This window comes from Ambystoma mexicanum, chromosome 11 (assembly GCF_040938575.1).
Source record: "Ambystoma mexicanum isolate Mex_15411 chromosome 11, UKY_AmexF1_1, whole genome shotgun sequence".
NCBI classification, from domain to species: Eukaryota; Metazoa; Chordata; class Amphibia; order Caudata; family Ambystomatidae; genus Ambystoma; species Ambystoma mexicanum.
The window spans coordinates 1432077200-1432096898 of NC_090934.1; the positions used below are offsets into that span (position 1 = coordinate 1432077200).

Sequence of the window (19699 nt, forward strand, 5' to 3'; positions counted from 1 at the left end):
GGCAGTAGAATAGTGGTGGGTTCATCCCACACCATGAACAAGCAGGTAAATAGCATCACTAGTTCTGCTAACTTCAAACCGATGATATTGAAGCAGCTTGAATGTCTGCATCTGAAGCACACTGTGCTGTGCCCATGCCATCATAGGAGCATGAATTGATTATTGTAATTCTCTGTATGCAGGAACCACACAATACAACCTTTATCTCCTGCAAGACAAAATTCAGCAGACGGTATTGTCACAAACATTACTGGATCGGAAAACACAACCAAATACTCTCTGAATAACCGACTCAAAAGGCATCTTTTCTTCAACATAAAGCCACAATTCGGAAAAAAAAGTGTGTGATGGATTGCTATCTGCAAGGTTGTGAAAGACCTTTTTTATTAAATAAAATGGTGCAGGTAATTCTGTTTCCGAAAGGGAGGCCTGCTAATCAGGCCCCCTTTTATAAATGTTCCATGACAAAAGTATAGTACATATGTGCCTTTGCTCTAACCAGTCTCTCTACTGCTCCAGACCCAGCTCTGCATTGGCACAGAGTGCATTTGAAGGTCACCAGTGCATTCCTGACTGCTGATGAACCACAAAGGTCCTGCAGGCAAGTTGGCTTTTTAATCTTCTGCACCTCAGAAGTAAATTAGAATTGTTTGTCTTAAGTCAGTATGGTGTGAAACTCCTTAAATATACGTCAAGCAAGGGTTGTGGCATGGTGACTACTAGGATACGCAGCTATACAGCCACAGAAATTTAATATCACACCAGACTCACCTCTGAGTAGGGCCTGCTATGAAACGACAGATGTTTCTTGGTGGCTTTGTGCAATAATAGACAGAACGCTCCCCATGTGATTCTCCAGCAGGAAGGGTAACCCTCCCCTCCTCCCACTGAACAGAGCGGTAGCTCTGACATAACTAAGCAATCCTCACTCCAGGATGCTGATCACAGGAGGTTATTTGAAATCGGCAGGCATGGGACGTGGGTGGAGTTAGAGTAGCCACAGAGGGAAGGTAGACCTGTAGAAAGGACTTACCATCTCGCTTTCTGTAAGGATTCTCTTCCTTTTCTGTCACCTCTACTTCCCCAAGCAAGGTACTCTGGTTGAGATGTCATGAGGTAAAGATCACTTGTTACAACAACAGGAATGGGACCCTCTTACAGCAGGTTTTCATTGGACCAATCCTTTGCAGCATCTTTCCTTTCAAAGAAGTGGGACTCCCCCCTTTCTTTCATTCATCTATGTAACACCAAGAGAAGAATACACATTTGATCTTTAGACATCTGTTGGAATGATAGTCCTTACTAAATTCTTCCACTGTAGAGGTGAGTCGAAAGACACACAAGGGAGGTGAGAGCTCTGTCCCCCAACCATCCACCAGGGAACTGTGGAAGTGACCGCTGTTTGACCAAGGCCTCATTGCCGGCTGCACTGGAATCAGGAACCTGTTCACTGGAGGTGAAGGGTCCCCTGTAGGTGTCAACTGAGCTCCCTGTGCCAACGATAACATGCAGCTTCATCCTACCTACAACTAACAAAGTAATATTGATTATAAAGCAAAAGGACTATCCTAATACCATGCAAGCAGAACTTCACAACTTCCAGAACCAAATGCACTTGACCAGAAATGATTCATTTGAACCTGTACTGCATCAGATTCCTTTAACAAATCTACAAAATGCCACTCAGCTAAGTCCAATCATTCAATTTTGTGGCTGGCTATTCAAAAGAGAGAGAGCGAGAGAGACCGCATCTCCACTTGTCCTATTCCTTTCCCAGGCAAACATTTCTGACAAGTCATACAATCCGATGACCTACAAATACTGTTTGTTACATTGGGTAATATCATTTTGAACAATCTTTCAGGAGATTGAGAGATTCAGGACTCGCGATGGTTCCCTAAGCCAGTCCTCCCCACCCCGCGTAAACCGTACCACGGGTGCTTGTCGCTAGTCCTTCAGTAAGGCCCTCAAGACTGGCTCTAGCTTGAGGGCTGCACGGCAGACTGGTACTGCATGCGGATATTATTTCAAAAAAGGTAGCAGGCGCTCCTTATGTGTGATGATGCCAAAGCTTGGTGTCAACATCAGTTACTTGCCTTTTGAACATCTGATGGTACCCGGGAGAGGAAATCCAATAGTTCATTATTGTCAATGGAGTCTGGATTTCTGAGTTTCTTCGTAAATTTGTTAATCCCTGGAAAATAAATAATAATTTCATTAGCCTTGTTAAATGTGGACAATTTTGTATACATACACCATTTTTGTGGAAATATTTATTTAAACACAGCAAATTACAATGTGACACAGTGATGCCTCCAATAGTTCTAGCCCTTTCTTCAATTTCCAATCATCAGCTGGGTAGTCGCCGCTTTATACTTGAGGCGCAACCGATGAACGCTGGACCTTTGCCAACATTCCAATGCTAATAATATTTGACTCACTGAACTTATTTGATTTAAATGCTCCAAAGAAATTGCCAAGCCTACTCCCCACTGCCCCCAAAACTAGGAAATTTCAAGCAGATTAATTAAAAAACATACAACCTAATAAGCACGCAATAAATGCCATTTTTGTGCCGAGTCCATTATTTTTACCATAGGTGAAAAGGTCCACTGTTGGTACAAATCCATGCAGTTGTAATTCTTTTTTGACGGAGTAGTGGGTTCGCTCCTAGTCTATAATTATTTACATACCTCCCACGAAATTCTTGGGGGGAAATCTCGAGGGAATAAAAGAGGGTAAACAAAATAAAAGGTAAGCAGTGGCCAATGGGCGATGGCGTTGTACTCTTATGGTGAGAAGTAGCTAGCGGAATGCCATAGTCGCTTGGTCATAGGCTATCACCCTAACCAGTGCACAGTGGCAGGGGTCATGGCAGAAAGCTAGGGTCAGTGTGACACAGTTATTTATTAATAAAGGGGATATAACCATTATAGTGATTGGTGCACCTGGCCAGTGCGCCACAATTACTTAATACTACCTGTGGGAATATATAGCCTAAAAGAAAACCTTAACATTAAGATATACAGATTAAGTCAGTCAAGGTGAAACTATATCACAAAAAAGCCAATGAAACTGCTGGACTTAACTAGAGTTCCATCTGCTGCGCGCGCGCACACACACACATTGCTTCATAGCACTTGCTCTAAATGGAAAAATGAATGTTGTGAAGTAGTGGTGTAATTTGTGTAAAGGTTGAATGTTTATTGTGGTGGACTTTGTATGAGGACAAAAGTTACTATGCACTGATTATTTATTCCTAGCATTTGTACACTCCACCTTTTAAAAATAGTTTCCCGTATACATAGTACTCCATTTTATCTGTCAATTGCGACGCCTAAACAAATTGGGATTTTAAAACACCAAGAAGCAAACCCGGCGAACTTATTTTTCTGCATCAAATGGAGAGCCGTTTTGGAGTGCAAATCCTCAGGACTTACACCAGCATTGTTGCTCAGGTATATATATATATATATATATATCTCAAACTGGAGTGTGAAAACAATTACTTTGGCCTAAAGTCGGATACATGTTGCTGTCATGTGGAATCATTCAGAAATGTCTGTTTTCAGAGAACGGAAACAGGAAAAAAAAAGGCAAGCCTGGCTTCAGCTGTAAAAATCCTATTACCGAGCCTACAGCTGGGCAGTTTGCTTTACAAACTGAAATGGTGGGACTTTGTGCGTCTTCAGAAACCTTGATTAACTGCCCGCCTGGCTGAGAACACAGAAGCCCCTGATAGAAAAGGTTTTATTAGTTCAAACATGTTCTGTCTTGGTGACTTTACATCAACTGCTTAATACCAGAAATGTCTCAAGAAAATAAAATCGGTTCCTAACTAAATGTTACAAAGGTTTTCCCTTGTCCCAAAACACCCCTGAAAGTATTTCCCTTTTTCATTTGTTTTGCCGAAGCAACAGTGAAATGTATGTATTGTGTACATCAGTCGTAGTTGCCCCTTGATTTTAACAAGCCAATGTGGGCCATGCGTAAATAAAACAGATCCCTGCAGTAATTTGTATGCTTACAGACTGGGTGTCCATTTTTATTTGTATGCCGAGTAGCACCTTAGCAAATGTGTCCAACTAGAAATTAGATTGTTTTATTTACATTGATCATGGGTCTAGTTTTAGGAGGCGGACATGGGTGTGAACTCCCCCTAAATTTCGTGGCAAACCATTTTGTACCCCTCATTTGGAAGGGGACTCTTTCCGTTTAGATGTCACCCCCTCCCAACATTTTAAGTCAAGTTATTCCACTGACTTTGATACTCAACTCTGTTGTAAATTTGCTCAGAGCATGACACCTGCAGATTCATAGACTGTTCAATGGTCTCCTTTGACAGCCCGTGCCGTCCAAATGTGTTTATTTAAATGAAAACATCCAAATGCAATGCACTACACAAATACATCCAATGACCCACCGCCAGAATTCCACAGAAAACAAGGAAGGACTATCCCTCTGGGAGGATAAACATATGTTGAAGTGTGAGGCATTTGCTTGAGAAAGCTGTGAGCAGGGAGATTCCCCTATAAGCTCCTTCGCCCTCCAACATCCCCTTTTCCCTCTGCAGGCGCAAGGGGCAGACAGTAGCACATCTCTAATCGCTTCCTTGGCTGTTTTAATTTCTGCAGGCAAGGAATATGTTGCAAATATCTTTTCAAATACTGGAATTACTTCACTTGCCACTGTGGAACTAATACATTGCAGTTCTGGGTGATCAACCATGACCAGAAAGTATGTGGTTCATGTTCAGAGTTCCAATTTCCATACCACCAATAACAGAAGCACCTCCCTTAATGTGACACAGTCAATTCATTGATTTATTAAATAGTTAATCTTTCTTTTCAATTTTACCAAAGGCAACTCTGTAGACTCCACACACGTAGACACCATTTGCTAGGGGGTTGACAAGAAAAAAATTACTAGATGGCTTTCGATTAGGATGAATATGAAAGTGTTGGCAGCGGTAATGATGCAAATGGGATTCAAATATTTTGGTTTCAGGGGATGTCATTATGCTACTCATCCCCTAAACCTGAATTCCTATGTGTGCAGGGGGATGACTTGAAGCAACTTGATTTGAGATGACATTCAGCAAAGAATCAGTCTTAGCCTCTTGCAGGTGAGTCCCTGAAGGGCCAGCCTCAGGCTGCATAGACATTAAAGAAGTTGTGCTTATGGATGCTCTGCGTATCACCTTCCTTATTTTATAATGGTCATTTATACCCTGAGAGGTCCGGGTATGCAGGAGTACACATTGTGATGTGTGTTTAGTACACATATTTAAGGCCATTAAATGGATTTCTAAACAGAATAATATCGGCATGTAATGTAAGTTAGCAATTTTATTCATCACCGAGGAGAAATTCTACACCAACAGTGGTGATTCACTTTTTAGAAAGTTACATTTTAAAGTGGATATTACACATTGGGCATGATTCCAGCAGGAGACCATAGGGACAGAAGATAGCGTAGAAAATGTATGTGGAGGGTGCCATTGTAGATGAACTAGGTGTTGCATGTGCAGAAGATTTAGAGTTATTTACAGAAGAAAACATTGGGTCATTTCCAGGAAGTGCCAGTGATGGGAATCTATATAAGAGCATATATTCTACTGCATACAAAAAACCACCCCAGCGACTGGCGCACCAGGCAAATCAGAAGGATCTGTTTTAGCATTATGAGGAAACTTAAGAGAGATTGATATACCACTGCTCATTCCTGATGTGAATGTAAACCCGCTCAAAAGAATCCACACCAACCAAAATAAGGAGGCAAGCCAAAGCACACAAATAAACCAGCTTTATTAATGCAGTCAGCTGGTAGAAGATCCACAGACATTCTTATTCACTTCCTGGTAACCCGGGGGTTTATTTACATTGTCATAGTTATGAAAAACATCATTCACACATTTATGTTGGGTGTTAAAATAAACCACATATATGAAAATGTACATTACTCATAATTTGGCATTCATTATCTTTGAGCCCGCCCAGGCTCCCTCACATTATGCAGATCATCATCAGTCTGTGCTCCAATTAATTGGAACCACAATATGCTGACATTGTTAGAATACTGGTGCCAGTTACTGATGTGGCCCTGGGTGTTACACTTATCCATAACAGTCCAATTGACTGGTGGGACAAGAGATATCAAAACGTTGCCTTGCCCACAAACTATCAAAGACACTTACATCTCATCTCTCCATGCCGGGCCCCAATCTCCCAGACAGTTTGCCCAACTTTAGACAGCTCATCCTGTAGTCCCCACTGAGACACTCTGCTGCTTGCAGGTGTTTGATCTAACTGGGTTGTGACGTGCATAGCTTATTCATTGTACTGTAAGGCCAGTGTACGAGACCTTTTGCATTCAATTTATTTCACCTGTTAATGTATTCTTCATGTGTGTGTTGAACTACTTTCACCATTGGAGGCACAGTGGGTGTGTCTTGCTAGTGTGTTATTGCCAACATTACTAGGTGCGCCTGGAAAGCAACATTTTTATATTTATGTCTTCTAGCAACAGAAGTAACTTAATTGTTGCTTATCTAAACTGGAAGCATGGGAAAGACCTATTTGTGCGGTTCCAGCTATCCTCCCTTGCTTTCAGCCATGGCACTTTCAGCCATTTGGACACACCATGAACCAACAAAAATCCCTATCAATTTATTTAAACTGCAATGCTGTGCTTTCTAACCATGTGCTGTCTGGGGCCTTGCAAAGGGAACATTTTCTTACCCTCAATAATGCTAATATATATATAACGGAATGTATGAAAATAGAACTCATGGAGCTTCTCAAAACTTGGCATGACAAGGGTCTTCTGGATGAGGACATGTGTATATTTGTACATCTGAAATTTCCGATCATGCAAACAAATTTTTTTCTGCCCAAATTGGATAAGAATTTGACAAGACCAGCGGGCAGACCAATTGTTACGCTATGCAGAGCTCTTCTCGAGAATATCTCCAAATTCGTTGATGAAACCCTAGTTTTGTTTGTCACTATTTTACCTTCGCATTTGAGACACACCAAAGACTTCCTTAATAAGATAGATGGTATTCCCTGGGAACCATCCTTCTTACTCGCAACCTCTCTCTATATGTCTATCAAGCATACCTTTGGTTTGCGAGCCTGCAAGTACTTTTTGCATTCCAGATCTATGAACTATTTGGAGCACAGCAAAATGATCCTGGAAATTATAGGTTTGTGTCTTAACAATAACACCTTCCTATTTAACAAATTATTTTTTATCCAGCTCCAGGGGACCACTATGGGCTCAACTTTTGCTCCCCCCCTACGCCAATCTCACCATGGGTTGGTGGGAGATGTTTGTTGTGTGGCACCCGAATAACATTAAATTCACCGACAAGAATGCTCTGTGCCTATGATATATTGACAACTTGTTTGCCATTTGGGATGGAAGTACTACTGAATGGCAAGAGTTTGTGAACATTCTGAAAAAAGAACCAGTTCAACTTACAATTTACTGAGAACCACAGCAAGACTGCTATCGCGTTTCTTGATATTCTTGGTACGGTGGCCAATGATGAGCTGTGGTCACTGAACTACATAGAAAACCAACAAGATCTAACAAACCACATCATGCCAAAAGCAACCTTCTCACAGCCTTGAAGTGGAGCATACCTTACAGTGAATTTATTTGCATACGAAGAAACTGTGCAAGGATTGAGAGCTTTGATACTGAATGTGCTTTTATGGCCCAAGAATTTCAGAAAGGTGGCTATCCGAAGAAGATTCTAGAAAGAGCTTATACTAAAGCCCGAGAAAAGGACAGAACATCTCTTCTGTTATCGAATCGACTTTCACCTATTTTACCTGTAGAACAGGATTCACGCCTGATCTTAACCTACGGGAATGGTTCCAGTGCAATACAGCATATCATCACCAAACACTGGCATGTATTGAAACTAGACGAACATCTGAGTGGAATATTAGGTGAAAGGTTTAACATCACCTTTCAGAAATCTTCCTCACTCGAGGACAATTTAGTGTCTAGCTACACGAGTCCTATTGATGGTTCAGAGATTGAATCCTAGCTTAACACCAACACTTCAGGTTTTCTTTAGGTGAACTAAATGTAAGGCATGCCAATATGCTGCCAACATGAACAGTTTTCGCCATCCCGTTTTAGCCACAGATATTCCAATTCTGACCGGAATCATCTGTGACATGACCTATGTGGTTTATATCCTTACCTGTGTCTGCAAGAAATGGTATGTAGTTAGTCCCATAGGTAAGCTAAAATTGAGGATTTTACAACACATATGGGCCATTAAGAATGGTGACCCTACATATTCTATGGGGATGCACTTTAAAACTGTTCATGCTGGCAAACTGGACAGTTTTACTTTCTTTGGGATACAGTCCATTTGTGCACCACCTAGAGGTGGTAATAGAGAATTCTCTTTGAGACAATCAGAGACGAGATGTTTCTTGGATTCAGAAACTAAAAAAACAAGAGGCCACAATCTGGATGAGGAACTTTATACCTTCCTGGGAACTTGAACCTATTATATGTTTTGCAATAGTTGTTTATCCCTCTTGATTTCTGCAATTGCTTAAGGTTTATTATTGTATTTGATTGTCCTTTTTAAATCTGTATTTGTTTCTTGGCCTGATTTTTTTCAGCATATGCTGTTTTTTATTTTTTATTTAGACTGAATATCAGTTAAGAGTTGTCTATACCATGTGATTATTTTGAGGAGTTTGGTTGGTTCCTTTTCTGTTTATGTTTGCCTGTTTGCATTTCTGTTCGCTTGTATTTTTCTTTTTCCCTTTATTCCTTTTCCGCTTTTCCATTTTCCGATTGAGTTATGCTTGAGACTTCTTTTCTTCTTTTATTGTGGATCATAAGTTTACTTGGGTTTTACTATTTTCTCTCTTTGTCCTTTCTCTTTTTTTTTTTAGTCTTGTTTTATTATTCAGATCCATGTTTTCTTTATGATTTTGGTTCTTATTTTTGTTCGCACTTCATAGTCAGTCTTTATTAAGGAGGCTTTATTGAATTCCTCATCTGTTTTAGGCCACTTTGGCCTCCCTGGTGTTATTATGCGACTTGTTATGATTTTATGATACGAGATTTTATTTATATCGCGCTCGTACACAGGTGTTTGTTGACAAAATGTATTTTTTATGTCTTTTGAGCATGTATTTTATTATTTCTCTGGTGTTTTATTGAGCACTGTATGCAGTTTTGCCATATGTATTTTGCACTATTCACTTTATTTTGGAAATCAACTGTACTATATTGCCTTGTTTGCACATGCACTTTTGTGCGTAACTGTTTACTTGGAATTGTACTGTATTGCTGTTTTGCACCTGCACTATTGTGCTTACTTGCATTGTTTGCATTAGTGACAGTATGCACTTTATTGGTGAATTTTGCACCTTTGGCAATTGATTAGCAGCTATAGAACTGCATTAGGGCTGAAGTAAATGTTTTTCAGAAATGACATAACATATCTCTGATTATGATTAAACAGCGTTATGATACCGGCATGATGGCATTCTGTGCGCAGTAGGACTGCATAACCATTTATTTATTCTGTCATTTACAAAGGCACTGATTTAGACATTATGTCTTGATTATTCAGCTTGTATCCTTTGCATAATTTTGTGGTTCTTCTACTAGTTTGTCAAACTTGCGTTCAAATAGTTCTGCACATGAGATTGGTTTACCACACATTCTCATATATTGCCTTGGATTGCTTTGGTTGTGTGTCCATGTGCACTGCACACAGATTTGGTCCATGGCTATCTTTATAGCTAGGCTTCAGTTCATATGTTTATTTTTTTAAACATTCTATGTTCCATTCAAACATGCCTGCCTTTCTGGTTTTCAATTTGCTGGGAAACACAATATATTTTCTATGTCTATTGTCACATTCAACCATAGAGCTGAGGTAACTGTTTATAATACATGGCTGACTTCACATCCTTATTTTGATCAAGCAGCTGGACAGCCACAAAAAACGTCAACTGCCTGCATTTCTCCTTTTTTTCCACTTTGCACTGAATAAAGTTTAAACTAAGGAAAAGTGTGACCATGGTGTTTTTCCTTTTTTTTTTTGCTTCTCGTTTATTTTTTCTGGTTACGGTTCTTGGGAGTGTATTCCGCTTTCCCGTGCTTCAGTACGTTGGGACTTGTTACATACATACTGACAAAGCGTGCATCTCACTAACCATTCTTAATGAGGTGATGGCTACCAGAAAATCTGTTCTGTGTGTTAGGTGTTTGAGGCTGGATTAATGCCCAGGCTTTAAGGGAGGATCCACGAGCTTTGAGAGTACAACATTAAGATCCCAACTTGGAGGGGGGTTGAAAATGGAGGGTGAAGTCTTGTTATTCCTTCCATGAAAGCCTGAACATCAGGAACTTTCCACCAGGATACCTTGTTTTGTCAAGTGTGTACGCCGACAGAGCCACTAGGTGAACCTTGATGGAGTTGAATACTAGGCCAGAGCCTAGTAACTGGAGCATGTAGTGTAGAATGCGTGAAGGAGTACATTCAATAGGACTCGCATCCTTTGATTGGTACCATATTCCAAATGTTTTCCATTTGTTGAAATAGCAGTGCCTGGTGTTAGGTTTGAGTGCCTCCGAGGATTTCCATACACCTTTGAGGTAATTTTAATTTTAAACGTCCAAACTCTATGACTTCAGGAGCCAAGTTGCCAAGTTCATAGATTGAGGATGTGGGTGGAATGTTGTCCCACTGTGCTGGGACAGTATGTTGTAGGGGCACGGGAGCTACATTGGTTTGCACATCCCCAGTGTGAGCAGATCCGGAAACCAGGATAAGAGTCCCTTGTTCCTGTTGAAAATTGTGCACCTTCCTGATCAGTAGCGGTGTCAGTGAAAAAGTGTAAGCAAATTTCCTTGACCAGCTCATACACAGAGCGTTCTCTTTGGATCTGGGTTGGGGAAACCTGGTTGCAAAGTCTGGGCATTGTGCGTTTAGACTTGTGGTTTACAAGTCTAAAGGAGGATAACCCCAGAGGGAGAAGACATTGTTTAGAATTCCTCTGTTGAGTTGCCACTCGTGTTTCTCCGGTAAAGGATCTCTGCTTAGAGCATCTGCTAGAGAATTTAGTTCCCCTGAAACAGGTTGAGACACTAGAAACATATTCTGCTTGAGTGTAGACTTCAAATATTTCTGGGATAGCCTGGACAGACTTTGAGAGTGTGCCTCCCTGCTCATTTATTTTATTTATTTTCATTTTTAAAGCGCTCACAGAGCCCGCAGGCATTGAGACGCTGTTACAGGAAATGTTTGTTTTTTAGTTGCGCAATTGTTTATTTGTCTTAGTTGCGTATTTATAATGTGCTTCAGGTTGCAGCTGAGCTATCCTCCCGGGATATGTATAACATGGCAGTAGTGCTGTCTGTGAGGACTTGCATTGTTTGGCATTTTAGATGCAGTTGGAAAGCTTGCAGGGCTTTAAGTACCGCTAGTAGTTCTAGAAGGTTGATGTTTTTTTGGGCTGTAACCTGTGTCCACAGGCCATGCGCTGTGTGGTGAAGGTAATGGGCTCTCTATCTGGAGAGTGAGGTGTCTGTTGTAATTATCGCTTCTATTGGAGGATTGTGAAATAATTTCTCTTAACAGATTTTCTTTTGACCACCTAGCGAAGTGCTTGTACTAGGGTTAGCGAAACAATCACTGTATCGTCCCACTAACCACTTTCCTAACTGCATTGGGCGCAGGTGCAACCATGCGTGTGTAAGTAGATAAATGCATGAAGCCATCATTCCGACCAGGTGCATTCCCTTGCGTACGGTTATTTGGTGACCGGAAAGATGAGGAATTTGCCTTTCGTTTGAGGGGAAGACTAACCCCTCCTTTGTCTTTATGATAGCTCCTACAAACTGTTTGGTTTGGCTTGGAACAAGGCTTGATTTTTTTCTCGTCGATTGAAAACCATAATTGGAACTGAAGGTTGATTGATCTTTTGCCATTTTGCTTGCAAATTTGGGGGGATTCCCCTGTTATCAGCCAGTCGTCCAGATAAGGGTACACCAAGATTGATTGCGTAAGTGTGCCACCACTACTGCCAATACCTTGGTGAATACCCTTGGAGTGGAGGCTATGCCGAAGGGGAGCACCTTGAATTGGTAGTGCTGATTTGCTATTTTGACACACATGAATTTCCTGTGAGCTGATAAAACTGAAAAATGAAAGTATGCCTCTTTCATATCCAATGTTACCATGTAGCACCCTTGTTTAAGCAGTGGGATTATTTCTTGTAGCATTGCAAAACCTTTGTGGCTTGATATATGTGTTTGCAGGGTGCAGGTCTAGGACTGGGCACATTGTAAGGTCTTTATTTGGGACAAGGAAGTACATTGAATAGATACCCTTATTTACCAAGTTTTCTGCGACCATCTCAATAGCATCCTTTGCAGCAGTGATTTGACCTCTTCCAGTAGAATGTGCCATTCCTCCTGCATCGCTTGTCTTTGCCTTGGTGGGTGGTTGAGTGGCCTCTGTATGATTTCTATGCAATAGCCTCCCGGTACAGTGGAAAATACACACTTTTCTGATGTGATCCTCTCCCATGCGTGGGTAAAATGCTAAATACGACCACTTGGTGGAGAAGCATTGGATGGGTACTGGAGCGGGTGGCCATTGCTTTGGGTCGGTGGAGCCTCTGTTAGAGGAGGCTCTGCCTCTACTCCTAGATATTCTGTGCCCCCTTTGAACATTTTGCTGGGAGAACTACTGGGAGAACTGCCCCTGTGAAGAACCCCAAGATGAAGTTTGTCCACCTTGACTATAGTTAGAGGACCGTTGGGAGTTTTGTCCTCAAAAGCGGCATGTATTAAAAACACCTATCTGCACAAAAGGTTTTTTAGCAAGTTGTCCCAGGGACTTGAGGGTGTCGTACTCTTGTTTAGCTCTTTTTAGTGCATCATTGATCCCAAATAATGCATTTGGTTCGATCAGCATATTAGGCACGGTGGCTTGGTTTCAAGCTTAAAGCCGGATTGCCTTAGCCATGCATGGTGCTTAATTAGTGTACCTTCACCTACTGTACGGCCTGCATTATCTGCGGCGTCCAGATTATTTTTCAGGATGAAATTTGCCATCTGCTTGCTCTGGGACAGAGTCTATTTTTTGTGAGATCTCATCCCTTTTATTGCAGTTGTAAATTGCCAAGAGTGTGGGGTTATTAGGTATCCGTACTTGGTATGCAGCCGAGGAAGCTACTTTCCTGCCCAGTGTATATATTTCTTTGCTCTCCTTGTCAGCAAGGGCTTCAGCAGAGGCTAAGGGCATGCCCACTCTCTATCTTGTGGTAGTTAAGAGGAGAGAGTCAGGTTTACTTAACCCCTGATGTACAATGGGTCAGAGGGGGATGATCTTAACATCTTTCCAATACGGGGGTTAACTGCTCTCATAAGGTAAGTAGTGAAGGCTGAATGGTATAAAATGTGCCTCAGACCTCCTATCCCCAAGGATATCCTCTACAAAGTCCTTGTCAACTTGTGCCTCTTGCGTATCAATCTTAGAATGCTTGGTAGCCTTTAAAAGGAGCTCATTACACTGCAGCCGATTATCCACAGAGGTGTCAACCACGGGTTGGTCATGATGGTCCGGAGAGTGTGTAGATGTCTGTCATCATAATACTCGCCTGTGTCATCTAGGTCCCCTTGGTCTACTACTGAACCAGGGTCTTGAGAACCTAGTATTGGTCTTCAGGTATGTCCTGTTAAGTACTTGACTGGGCAGTGTCTAGTCGTGGTCTTTTGGTGGCAGGCTGGTTTTTAGCTGACACCCTTTGTGAGGGTCCTTGGAGGTTGTACAGTTGATCAGGATAATAATCAAGAAAGTCAACAAAGCACGACATTCTCTGCATTACTTTGCTGAATTGTTCAGGAGTTCATTGGGTCGAGCTTGGAAAACATGTGGGAACAGGGGTAGAGATTCTCTCTGATGTAGGTTTTTGTGTGTGCTGAAAGGGTGTCACTAGAAACAGAGGGTATTCAGCCTTTGGAATAGGGAATTTAGGGAGTAGGGGCATCAAAGATTGTGTTTTTTTGACGTTTTGGAGTGAGGAGTGTGTCTGGGACATGGTTTTTACTGAGCTCCTTCATTTTGGAGTAACTGGAAAGTGCTGTTGATGCGTCTTTCGACACACGTTCGTCTGTACAGAAGGATTTGTCCGTTTTGTTTGCAGTGTTCATAACAGCCTCTGCATCTGTTTTGGGGCCTATCATGTGGCAAACGCGATCATGATTGCCCAGAGGACAGGGATTTTTTGGAACTTCCATTTGACACGCGTGTGGCTTATCGGTCGTTGAAGTCATCGACTGTTCGCTGTTGGGGTGTGTTTTGTGTGTCGTGCAGTGTGGGTGCTTGAGCCACCAGGTGTCCTCTCCATAGCAGAACTGCTGGCCTGTCTGAGGGAGTCGCGGGCTCACACGTGGGAAACCGTTGAGTCCTGATCGCCCTCAGTATCACTTAGGACACCAACCCTGCCATTGCTGGAGGCTCACTCCACCTAAAGAGCTGTCTCGACCTGCCTGGTGTGATCGGCCCAGCGCTTAGTCTTACGGTCCCTTAGTGTCTAGGGCCAAAAAAGTTAACAGAATATTAAATGCTTTTCAGCGTGGTCTCTGGAGAGGCAGAGGTTACACACCCTGTGTGAGTCCTTCCAGGGAAACCTCCTGTTAAAGGAAGGCCAACATTTAAATGGTGTGTTTTCCATAGTATGGAAAGATGGCAGCTTGGTGATGGAAAAGGAAGAATAGGGAAATAATCATTCTTTAAAAGGAAAGAAGTTATGACTTCCCCCGACTCTCCCTACTGTGAAGGGCCAAGGCCCGTTGAGGCTTAAGAAGGCCACAGTCAAAGATCGCAGAGATGGTCGAAGTAGCCGTCGTCGAAGAACCGGTCCTTGCAAGCAGTCGCCGAAGATATTACAGTGGTATGGCTGTTAAAAGGATAGGAAGAAATCTAATTTTAAATCAATGGCTTTAGCCAGAAAGAAGGAACTCCGCTACTTGCATCCGACTATGATGGTGGAAAAAAAACAATCTGAGGCACCTCGACACTTGAAGGACCATGGGTACAGTGGACGTCACACTAGGGATAGAATTACTGACAGCCCCTGTCGACGTCGCTTTTCGAGTTTCAAAAAACAAATAATGTAATACTCTGTGACTCCCACTAGATGTTGGCCTATGCATAGCATGTGATATAAGCAGATCCACAACCCTCAGAAATATATATATTCAAGGAAAAATACTTTTGTTGCAGGGACGTTAAAGTGAGAATTTACCACAACAAACCTCAAATTCAGCTAAAGCCACTTTAACTTTGAACCGCCTGAGGCGCAACCTATGACCGCAATGACATCACAGACATCACTGATGACATCACTAATTACATGTTGTATGCGGACACTGATGACATTACAAAATCACTGATGCTATCACTGGTGACAACACTAATTACTAGTACTAGCATCAAAATTGCCTGGTTTATGCAAACTGTTAACCATTTAGCCTTTATTTTATTAGTTGCTTGTTAATAAATGAACCAGGTGGGCACTCTGGGCACTGTACTGTCACACCCGATTATTGTGCAAAGTGAGGATCAGCCTTAACATCGAGAAACAGGAATAGGAATTTTAGGCTTTTAATGGAATATGCAACATTACTGCTATGCTATAATTGTAGCAGGTGGCTGTGCAAAAGATTTCTGTCTCTGGGCGAGCGTCGCTACATCAGGGAGGCTTCTTGCCGCAGCTACGCCAATGTTTACAATGGTGACGCCACGTGCAAAGAAGCTCGTGAGGTCACACGTTTCATTTCTATATATACAAACCTTAGGATGGTGCCTGCGAGTTGAAAACACGCAGACCACTGTGCATGTAGCTTAACAGGAACAGCATATCACTAACTAGGTACGTGAAATGTGCAAAACTGCTCATTTAAAGTACATTTTATTCTGTTCATGGTAGCAGTGTTTGAGGCTTGTGACAAAATAGGGGATCATCTACCTTCCCATCCTAATTGAATCCTATTATCCGAACTCATTTATGACAACGATTTCATGGGTGGGCAACCCGTGCACTAATAGTATACATTGATTAGGGAAAATAGTAAGTTAATAGCTGCAAACAGCAAGATAACTATGATATTCTATGTGTGTGAAATATGTCCCGATACTATTATTACCAGTAAACAAGAACTGACACATTTAATGCTCCCCAGAGTGATTCCATCAACCTGGAGGGAGAAATCACTCACCAGGAAACTTAAGCACATCCCCAGGCAACTGGATGTGTTAACAAGATGTCTTGGAAGCGTATTCCAAACAATGTTTTGTAACAGCTCACAGGGAAAGTTTTAAGAAAATGAGAATGATCACATATTCTGCTCACAAGTCACATTAGACGATAGGTTACTGGGTAAGTGATTTTAACCACAATCTCTCACTTATCGGTAGATATGATTTGTTTGTTTATTTACATATTTAGTATAGCGCTCCAGACCAAGAGGTAAAAGGGCGCTTCGGTACAAGGTTTCAAAGTACATTATATAGGTTTACAATTATACATTATACAATTTGTGATTAGAAAAACACAATTACGGGCAAAAAACACATGGCAGTAGCATCAAACATAGAAGGAGGAAGGGGGTAAATGCTACGTTCTTTTCAGTAACCAACTGATGACCCGTTTCCTAAATGACTGAAAGGACTCGATGGATTTGATGTTAAATGGAAGGGTATTCCAGAGTTGGGAAGCAAGGACCGTGAAACTGGATCCTCCAGCTCTTTTTAAGGAGAATCTGGGCACTGTAAGGCATAATGTGTTGAAAGATCTAGTGGTTCTGGCAACAGACTTCAAGGTAAATTTACTGGTGAGATAAGGAGGGGCTAGGTGGTTTAAGGCTTTGTATGTGAGGCAAAGTTTTATGGAGAGCCATTTACATGTGTTTCTAGTGGTGGAGATGTGGTCACACCTTGGGATGTTTAATGCTGCTCGTAGCGTGTTATTTTGGAGTACCTGTAGTTTATTAATGATGGATTGGTTTGCGCCTAGGTATAGGCTATTATAGTAGTCCAGTTTAGACTCTATAAGAGCCCTGGCCACTGTGAGGCAGCTATCAGAGGAAAAGAAAGGTCTGCAGGCCCTGATCAGCTTGCCAGTGTAGGTCGGTGGCTGAGGCGGTCATGTTAAGTTGTTTGGAGAGGTTAGTGTTGGCATCAAGATAAAAGCCGAGGGTTTTCACACTTTTAACAATGAGAATAATATTGCCATCAATGATGATGCTGCTGTAGTTAGGGCTAAGTTTCAAAGGGTTATTGGGTGAGCCGACAGGGAGAAGTTCAGTTGTCTCATTCAAAGAGGCCGTGTGTGGCCATCCATGCCTGAATGATGGTAAAGATGTTGTTAATCCGGATGATGTCAGAATTGTAATTACCTGAAAGGGTAATAAGTATCTGGGTGTCATCGGCATATTTGGTGTAGGTGACACCCAGATGGTCCAGTTCGTCAAAGAGTGGCTTTGTAAATATATTGCATAAAGTGGGCGAAACACATGAGCCTAGTGGGACACCACATGTAATAGGGATGGGGTCAGCTGCCGCTACTGGTGAGAAAGCCCTCATGGTTCTGTTAGCCAGGAAGGATTGTATCCACATGACAGCAGAGGAGGAGAAGTGAGCAGCGCAAGATAAGTGGTTACACATGATTTTGTGATCGACCAAGTCGAAGGCTGCTGGCAGGTCTAAAAGGAGTAGGATGGCGGCGTTACCTTTGTCTTTGATTTGATAAATCTGACTTTTGAGGTCAACAAGGGCTGCTTATGTTCCATGTTGAGGTCTAAAGCCTGATTGACACATTCCTAGCAGTTGGTTTGTCTCAAGGTGGTCCTGAATTTGCAGGTAGGCAACTGTCAAGGATTTTTAGCAAGAATGGGACTGTAGTGATGGGTCTATAATTGGTGGGTATGGTTGGGTCTAGTGATTGTTTTTTTAGCAATGGGAGAACCCATGATTGTTTCAAGTTACTAGGGACTGAGTTGGAGGCGAAGGATAGTTTTATTAGTTTGGTGATGAAGCGGGATAGATCTCTGGCTGCATCTTTTATAATCTGGGCAGGGCAACTGTCCCCTTTGCAGTTAGACGGTTTTAGAGAGGCTACCATTTTTTGTACTTCTAGTGGAGTGACCCTTTGTGTGTCTAGGTTGGTGTCAATGGGCGGTGGTGTATTAGGGCTGGTAAACTTGCTACTGGTTAGTTGTTGTCGTTTCCATTCTATTTTAGTTTGGAGTCCTGTAATTTTATTGGCAAGGGCATTCTGGATACTGGTGCACCAGGGTTCGTCTTTCGTGCAGGTATCTGTAGGTGATTAGGGTTTTCTAATTCCTTCAGGATATTGAAGAGTTCTCTGGTGCAGGACCCTGCTTGATTTATCCTGACGTTTAGGCTTCTTTTTTGTGCAAATTATCTCATTTTTGTATAAGGAGGAGATATTCGAAAGATTGGATTTATTTTCCACAGAAGGTGCCGCTTTCCAGAGCGCTTCTAAATTAGCTTTCTTTTTTCTCAATAGTTTGAGTTCAGGGGTGTACCAGGAGGTCAAGTGGGCTCTCGGTTTTCCTTTGCGCAATTTCAATAGAGCAATGGTATCAATGACATTGGTCATGGAATCATTATAGGTGTTGACCAATAGGTTGATGTCGGCAGTGACCGGAAGTGCGTTGAGGGAGGGGAGGACCAAAGGTATTAAGGCTTCAGCAGTGATGTTACGCTTATTCCTGGTCGGACAGGCTGGTGCAGTAGGGCACTTTTTTGGGTCTGGGTTGTTGATATTAATATCTAATGGGATGAGATGGTGGTCGGTCCAGGCGAGAGGTTAGGGGCTTTGCAAGTCATGTTGCAATTGAGGGCAGCTACCCAGTCGATGGTTCTACCCTTATGGTGGGTAGGTTGAACGCCAAATTGTGTGAAGCCATGTTCGACTAAAGCATTAGTTTAGGAGGAGGATGGGGAGTCATTGGGGTCTTTGTACCCAAGGTTGAAATCACCCAGGATGATCATTTGTGCTGAAGATTTAGAGTTTTTAGCTATTAGAGAGGTGATGTCTTCCTCAAAGGTTCAAGGATGGCCTGGCGGTCTATATATTAGGTGAATGGAAAAAAGTGCTATTGCAACTTGATTGTGAGATGCTCGCAGAATTTACGTGGAGCGGTAGTGATAGATCTGAGGTCTAGAGAGGATTTAAAGATGATAGTTACACCTCCTCCCCAAGCATTGGGTCTATCAGCTCTGAGGATGGAGTATTTGTCAGGGATGGCTAGGGTTAAGTAAGGTCCTGCTGCCTCATGAAGCCAAGTTTCTGTTATGGCGAGGAAGTCAAGATTATTGGTCAGGATGGTGTCCGCGATATCTGTAGGATGGGCCACAAGGAATCTGACATTTAGTAATGCTCCTTTTAGGGGGAGTAGTTTAGGCATGTTAGAGGCTGTATCATTTTTGTAAGACTTGGTGTGGGGTTTGGCAGAATGCTTGCTAATCATAGGAGAGAGTCTGGTGCCTAGTCTATTGTTCCGGGCTGTGAGGTTAGGGTTGACTGAGTGTGTTTCCTGGAGGCTGGGTTGTAGAGGGCTTTGTACAAGGCTTGGTGTAGTTGGATTTAGTACTAGGATTAGTGCC

At 42.2% G+C, this 19699-nt stretch overlaps 1 protein-coding gene across 4 annotated transcripts in view; it reads right to left on the minus strand.

Moving 5' to 3' along the window:
• Positions 1-19699, minus strand: part of MCTP2 (multiple C2 and transmembrane domain containing 2) — a 1028969-nt gene that overhangs the window by 45940 nt on the left and 963330 nt on the right. For all 4 annotated transcript variants that reach the window (XM_069625066.1, XM_069625063.1, XM_069625064.1 and 1 more), the window contains one exon: positions 2097-2194. In XM_069625066.1, the coding sequence (XP_069481167.1) occupies positions 2097-2194 (98 nt within the window). The remainder of the gene's footprint in view (positions 1-2096; positions 2195-19699) is intronic.